This window comes from Molossus molossus, unplaced genomic scaffold (genome assembly GCF_014108415.1).
Source record: "Molossus molossus isolate mMolMol1 unplaced genomic scaffold, mMolMol1.p scaffold_m16_p_4, whole genome shotgun sequence".
In the NCBI taxonomy this organism is placed as follows: domain Eukaryota; kingdom Metazoa; phylum Chordata; class Mammalia; order Chiroptera; family Molossidae; genus Molossus; species Molossus molossus.
In genome coordinates, this window is record NW_023425377.1 from 13,684,350 (window position 1) to 13,692,546 (window position 8,197).

The window sequence follows — 8,197 nt, forward strand, 5'->3', positions numbered from 1 at the left end:
ATGATTTGAAGTTAAATTTTATTTTCACCCTAATGTGCAACTCAAAAGAACTTTTTATTTTCTTTTAAAGGATATTTATTCTCTGGAATAATAAAGAAATGAATAGCAAATAACACTCCATTAAAGCCAGCTGAAGAGGCCTTTTATATCTCGAAACAATCCAGTTATTTTCTTACTTGTAGAAAGAAAAAGGGGGACTACCCTTGTGTGGTGAGGCATATAGACTCAAATGGACCTGGGAGGCTGGATCCTGATTCACAGCTAACGTTCAAGGAGCTGCAGACCAGTCCCTGGGGCTCTTTGTGTCTCATTTTTTAATCTGTCAGAAGGATAAAATATTTTCTTCATCTAACTCACAGGCCTATAGACAGAATAAAAACATGCATGTACTCATTTTCAGAAGAATTAAAGCCCCATTTTCTACAAATTATATCTTCTTATTTCTTTAGAAGTTCAACTTGGTATTATGTTATCACATGCCAAAATTATCCAAGCAGTTGCATGTATAATTGAGGGGATTCAAAATATTAACCTTAAATATCTACACATTGAAGATAGAAATATCCAGATATTAAAGTAGTAATAGTATTTCTATTTTAATATTCAGTATAGTTGCCTTGAGTTTGTCTTTCACTTTTGAAAGGATTTTTGTAGGAAAACTGCAGCAAATTACCCTATAAATTGGCTCCAGACCTCTTTAAAAATGGAATGACGTGCAGAAGCTAAGTGCCTGGGTAATGACTGAATTGCAGACTAAGCTATGCTTTATAAACACAGACATAACCATTAAGAAAATATATTTTCTAAGCATAATTTTGCTCCAAGATCTAAATAATGCCAATTAACATGTTCTTAAATGTATAAAACAACTGAATAGTGGATTATTTCTAAGCATTTTGCTTAGAGCTTTCAATAAAAATAAGAAGATAAATTAAAGAATGATGGGCTTAATGGAGACTGAGGATATCAAAACATGCTACTATAAGAGTATGGTAATTTGTTCAATGGGCTCGTTGGAAGGAAAGTATCTGTTCTGGATTCTGTTGTCTGAAGATAGAATCAAATAATTATAAAAATGAATGCTGATGTATATGGTTATTCTAGACTAGTGAACTACTCTTGTGAGAAAACAGTATCAGTGGGGTGAAACTGGTCAAAATTTCAGAAAATAATCAGTGACGAATCGAAAATAGAACCAGTTCTTAGGAGCATTTGTGTATATAGTTATTGAAATAACTTTAGAGAGACAACTCCAAATTACCTTTTATTTATACCAAGACAAAAAAAAAAGGCATATTTAGGGAAGGACACACAGAGATCAGAGTGGCTGTGGCCCAAGAGATAAAACAAGGTGACAGGCCTTCTGCGGCCCTGCCGGAGGGGAAGAGGGGTCTGGATGAGCCGCGAGAAGTACTGGGTAAGTGAGTGGGAGGGGCCACAGAAAGGGAAACTTCAGTTGGATCAACACTGTTGAAAGGTCAGGGGTGGGGCTCCCAGGGAGCTTGCTGACAACCATTTCTGGAGACCCCGTTAGTGCTCTGACTGGAGTGAGAGCGCCCCCTGGCTCCTGGGGAGCTCCCACTAAGGGGCACAGGACAGGAAGCCCAGGATGGGAGACACACACACCCACACACACGCACACGCACGCACACACACGCACGCACACACAGCACACACACACGCACGCACACGCACGCACACACGCACGCACACACAGCACACACACTTTATATATCATTATCTATCATTATACACCTATATTATCTCTATCCACATACATACTATTTTATCACTTTATTATTTTATAAAGTATATATTTTATACTTCTAATTATCTGTTGCTTTTAAATAGGTCACTATAATCCTGACTTCCTAATCTGTTCAATGTAGGTGACAATAACTACTTTGCAGATTTTTGTAAAAATTAAGTATATAGAATACATAAGAATGATATATTATTTCATTAAAATAAATTGTATATATTTGAAATATATAATTTATATATATTAATTAAAATATGCACTCTGTATTAATATTTATATGTGAAAGTTTGGTTCAGTGTGTGTATGTGCATGGCATGAGTAGATCTGAAAGTCTGAACTGGACATTACATTGTGACTATTTAGTTTTGGATGAAGGGGTTCAGAACAAGTCACCCCAAGATGTGCTTCTGTAGTATGTGGATCATTTTGAGCAAAGAAAACAGATCCTCCTCCGGCAACAGAAATTTCTGTCCCCCTCCCCCTCCCCCCAATTATTTAGAAGAATTTGAATTAGAGGCCTTGCCCATAATATGAAATGATCAGAGATAATTTTGACCTATGTATATAGCAGGACAAACTAGTAGTTAATGAACATCTGCTCTTCTTGTCCTGCAATGACCCTCTGAAACTCCAAGGGGCTTTATCTCATCTTTAGTTCAGAATGTCATATATACCACATTTCCTTTACTGTCTCTGAAACTCTCATGTATGTGAGGTCTCTGACTCTCTCATGTACGTGGGGTTGCCGTGTGTACATATATAATTAAACTTGGTTATCTTCTTTTCTTAATCTGTCTCATGTGAATTTGATTATTAGACCAGCTGGGGAATATCTCCATCACCCACACTAGCTTTGAAGCTGTCACATAGATCTCTTATAACCCAGTAGTGGAGGGCTGGGTTCTTCTCTTTACATCTATCTGATAGGTTATCCTATCTGGAAAGCCCATCCCAACTAAAATCCTGAATTTTAAGCATTTAAATTGTGCTGACACCTGTGGTGGACAAACAATTCCTGAACTGTGCTAATTATAACTTTTAACCAATCTTCTGTGATCTGTGAATTTAGCAGAAGTATTTTGGAGAACCATGTAAGGGAGAAAAAAGAATTTTCTCTGATAACTCTCAGGTTCTTGGCTATAATAAAAAGGCAGGTTAGCAGGGGAAAAACAAACAGAGGTTTAATAATATGTAAAACCTACTGTATGGACGGGAGATACCCAGGAAGGCTGAGTAACTCCCTGGAATGCCCAGTCCACCACCTTAAATACCATCTCTAGCTAATGACAAAAGGTGATGTTGTGGGGGATGGCAGATATGGGAGGTTATCAAGCAAAGCACAGTAAATGAAAGGTGTTGTTATTATGAAGATTTAAATCCCTGCCTTCTGCATTGATAAACTTTCTACAGATTTAATCATCCTTCTCTTCCAGATGCTTGGAGGGAGACACCCTTAACAAATGGAGAGTTCCCTTATAAATGTAAATGTCTCTCCAAAGGGTAACTTCTGTGGGCTTTCAGAGATTCTCCTGCTTCTGCTGTTTCTTAAAAATAATCGGCCTAAAATATTTTTATGCAAAGAGACATATTTTGGGGTAGCAAATTCTTCTCCCTTTCAACAAGAAGTGTGTGTCACTCCAGTGAAGCTTATTTTTGTAATCTATGCATAGTCTGTCTTGGAACAGCTAGGAAATTGTAACGGTGAGAAATAGCCACAACTTTAGTAATCTAATACTTACAACAAAGTCATAAAGTTAGTCTTAACTTCATTTCAGTTTGAGCAGAAATCCTTGCCTGAAATACATTTTAAAATACGTAGAACCGAGGCTTCAATCATTAAACATTCTGTAAATCAATTATTTGGAGGAGATAAGTTCTTAGCTCTTCTAAACTGAGTCTAAGATATCAAACTGACATTTATGTGATTATTTATATTAAAAGCCAATTTTTACATTCCTGTTTACAATCCAGATGGTTTGTCTAGATAGTGGTGGGCAGCTGGATTTGGGGAAATACTTGGTGATAGGTTATTTTTTTCCTTTTTCAGGTAGATGTTTGCCTCATTGTGGACTATTTGCAATGTTATTTCTACAACTAAGCAATTAAACATGCTAAGGAAACAATTTTTTTTTTTCAAATAAAACCAGGTGAAGCATTAGGAAAGATAGTAAATAATAATCTTGTCTGGGGAGATAAATTCTGGAAGAAAATGGGGTTTTGGTGAAGAGACACAATATTCCCCTACATGCACGGTCATAACCTGTGGAAGTTAAAAACTAAAAAATTAGTTATGGGATAAAAAAACTTTAGCAGCTCATAATAAAAGTCACCTGAAATATTTCTGTTCAGGCAATAGCTAAGAACAGAAAATATTTACAAATTTGTAACTTAAGGTATTTTTTTTTAATTAAGTGCTAACACTTCAAAGTAAGGGTTAGATTCTCACAAATTTAATCAAATCCACCTCTGCTTGAAAATTAATTCTTTATTACTCAAAGTATACTATAAAATCTAATTTAATTCTAAGAAAAAAGTAAAACATCTTTACTTCTAGCACTTACTCCTATTTACTCTAAATAATTTTCTGTTGTATTTCTATTTCTTTCTTCTTCTTAAGGCATTTTTACTCTGAGATAAAGTGTAGTTATATCAAGAGAGTTTATAAAATTAGTAAATTTGTTTTAAAACCTATATGAGTGAATATTTATACATAGAGTGTATATAGCTTGAAAATACACTTATATACACATGCATACATACCTTCAATGAGAGAGGTCTCTATTTTTCAACCAATGTTTCCTCATACATGAGGTGGGTTTATTAAAATTCTTTATAGCTATTTCTGACTCCTTATAGTTTACATAATACACCCAGTGATTTATATACAAACAAGAAATCCTGAGGTGAAACTGACTCATTGTACTCAGCGGATTAATGAAATAGCAATAATCAAAGCATGTGTAAATATTGAAAATGATGACAAATAAACTTTGGAAATTAGCAAGGCATATACCACTCTTCTTCAATGTGTGGTCTAGACTACTTGTTGAAAATGAATATTCCTGGGCTCCACCCCAAACACAATAATTCAGAATTTTTCAGTGTATGGTCCAGGAATCTTCATTTTAGCAAGTTCTCCAGGTGATGCTTATGACAGCGCTGTATACAAGATAAGTGACAGTTTAGATCATTTTGAGCTTTAGAAATGAACTATTTTACACGTAAGAAGAGATAGTATCTATTAATATCTTCATTCCAAAGCTTTCTATTCCTCCTTGTTTTACTTTACTTTTGTATGAACACAACCTAATGAATTTAGTCAATTTAATGAGGAGAAAATATTATTCTTTGGAGTTATGAAAGTGAAAAAGTCAATGAAATGTTTTTAAAATTTCCCTTCAACTTTCTAGGTGGTTCAACAGCCACTTCTTGGGTAAATAACCCAAGAAGCTTCTTTCAGACTGCCTCTGAGGATCCTATATTTTTCCAATAATCTATAGGATCAGCTTCAGATCAAAGCTTCTATTTCCTTCTAGCCTGATTCAGCCATGCAAGTGGATTTTTTTATGGGTTTGCAGCAAACTGAAACTCTGATCATATTCTCTGCACTGAACTGCAATGATTTGTTTCTGTCATCACTGAGAAAATGTAAAAACCCTCCTATGGGAGAGTTCACATGGCACATGACTCCCATTATTCAGAGCTATTTAGCATGCTCAAGAATCAAAAATTAAAATATATTACTGTTTCACTTTTGATATAATATTGGAAAAGAAAAAGTGGGATTGTTGCAAAAAGTAAGACATCTTAGATATGATACTATTATAAATAACAATAAAATTACACATGCTTTGGTTACAGTAAGACCATTAGAATAAAATACATGAGGATATCTTCATCTATTTAGTTGCCAAATAGTTTATTAAGATGGATGTAAGGTGAGTAGAAAGGAAAGACATATTTTCCTATGTCTTGTCTAGATTTTAATCCACAGGTTTCATAAAGGGTAAGAACATGTGAGTGATGTTTTCTGTCCATAAGCAACTATCAACTCTCTAATATCAGAAACAAATTAAGAACTACACACATTAGACAGAAAAACATATCTGCAAATTTTAAATAGAAAAATGTTTTTCCAGGATTCCACTAAAATGTATTTACCCTTACACCAATACCAGATAAAGGACCTCTTCTTTTCTAAGAAAGTTATTTAATTTATATTCTTAATGAAATTGCCCTCTATTTTTATAGTGAAAGAGGAAAGTATGAAAAATGATGGAAGAATTAAGCAGACCCCCTCTCTGCTTACAAACTTCAACAGAGGCTTTAACTTCTCGTGTTGCCTGGGTCTCTTCTTTATCAGATATTTGCATCTCCCATTACCTCCCCTAAAGAATGAAGCATCAGAGAAGTTAACTAGTTATTTTTAATAAAATAAAATAAAATAAAATAGTTTAACACTCATCCCTTTCATTTCCCTTTGTTACAACTACTACATAAGAGTGTTAACTCCCACAAAAACCTTAGAGCAATGGCTTGATATGTTCTATAGCTACTTTTTTTTCTTGGGGCAGTGGCAGAATTACCCTAAATATAGAGCTTTATTTTAGACTCATAGTCTAAGAGAGTTCAAGTAATGTAAATAATGGATCTCTTACTGAAAATCTTGAGGTGTTTTGGGGGTGCTGGATATTTAGGTGGATAGATAAATGGTAAACTAGAGTTGTAGGAGCATTCCTCTGATACTTTTGGTGCAAGGAAATTCAACAAAATTTAGGTGAAAGCATTTCAGATCACACACCTGCTTGAGGTTTGGGGGAATACATACCACCCTTCCCATCTTTTCTGTTCATTGAATCAAGGTTCTAGGGTATTCATACATACTTCACAATTTGGGCATCACATTCCTCTAGTTCAGCATATTTTTCAGTGCTGCAGCAAGGCCAACCAACTCTTTTCAGACATATACCCCTCCATGCATTCATCAACTAGGTTCTCTAGCCCATGCCCTGAGGTCCCCCTAGCATCTCAAGGAGGAGGGAGGGATAATCAGAGTAAAGTCTTTGGGTGTCATTAGTGCTCCTTGGCTTTGTTGGCCTTCTTTTTTGCACTGTATGGATGTACTGTGTCAGTTTAGGAATGTCTCATCAGGTTAGACAAGCCTCTTTCCATTTGGCCCTAAGCGGGACTGCTGTCCCTGGTGCTGAACCATGTTTGCGCGTCAGGGAGCCTGCTGCCAGGTCAATGGGGCTGGAGAGAAAACTGATCTTAGGAATGCCAAAGTGCAGGAGCAAGCCACACTTTGATGTACGAGAACAAAACCCTTCCCCCAAACACATATCTCCTGGGTGTGCGCCAGGACCTCATTTGCAGTTTTCTCCCCTGGACCCCCCACCCCAAACGCCTCTAACATGGCCTCAAATGCAGCCTGTATCAGCACAGCCCACTTAGAAATCATTTTGCAGTCATATCAAAATGCTACTCCTCAAACGCCAAGTCTTTATGACATTAGCTTTCCCACTCTCAAAACAAATCAATGAAATAAATTAAGAAATAAACGAAAGTGACCTTCCTCTTTCCTCCCTCCTTACCCCTCCCCACTCATTCACATCCCCCTAAATTGCAAAGCCCCAAATCCTAGAAGAGTGTTTTAAATCCGGGTGGTCTCTGTAGTGCCACATCCCCACCCCTTCCCCCACCTCTCCGGAGCAAATAGAAGCCGAAAACGGCACATCTTACCCTGGGTAGAGCGATAGCAGGAGCAGGATCCACACCGTCATTTTCTGTGAAAACACTGGAGTCCAGTAGACTGAGCTTCCTGTGCTCCATATATTTGGCGAACTCATCGCTTTTTTTTTTTCCCCTCCTCTGCTTCTTGCCTGCCTGTGGCAGAAGAATCCCTCCCCTTTGTATTATTATTATGCTTATGATCTGATGGTGGCTCCCCCCACCTGCCTCTAGTAGGTCCCGTCACTGGGGAGATACATTGCTACCAGCTTCGGGAATTAATATTCAGGGGCTGAAATAAGATCAGCACACAGGCTTGCAGATACCATCAAAGCGTCAGCGCAGGGAGCGGCTTCCAAGTCCGGGGGAATAATATAACTGAGGCAGGAGGAGGGTACAGGGAGAGACGCACAGAGGAAAATAAGGGAAGGGGGGAGAAAGGCGCGCACGCTGGTACACATACTCATGCCCCTCGCACTCACATAGACTCCCCCGGGTCCATCATTGTAGGTTTGTGTGTCTGCTTTGTTTTTATTTTTCTTTTAGAGGGGGCAGGGCGGTGTGTGAGTGTGTGTGTAAAAGAAACAAAAATCACGAGCATCTCTGCGTGATCAACTATCACGCAGATTAACCATGAGGTCAAAGTGGAAGTGATGCACACTGCTGCTGCTGCAGGAATTAACACATGCGTGGTGTCTCTCCAGTGCT

The 8,197-nt window shown here is 37.4% G+C and overlaps 1 protein-coding gene across 2 annotated transcripts in view; it reads right to left on the bottom strand.

The window, feature by feature from the left end:
* GABRG2 (gamma-aminobutyric acid type A receptor subunit gamma2) overlaps nt 1–7,829 on the bottom strand; it is a 76,723-nt gene extending 68,894 nt beyond the window's left edge. Inside the window, exon 1 of one of the 2 annotated variants that reach the window (XM_036241434.1) lies at nt 7,502–7,829. In XM_036241434.1, coding sequence (XP_036097327.1) covers nt 7,502–7,608 — 107 coding nt within the window. In that variant the 5' untranslated portion in view covers nt 7,609–7,829. The remainder of the gene's footprint in view (nt 1–7,501) is intronic. The other variant, XM_036241433.1, reaches the window with a different exon arrangement.
* Nucleotides 7,830–8,197: the final 368 nt, after the last annotated feature.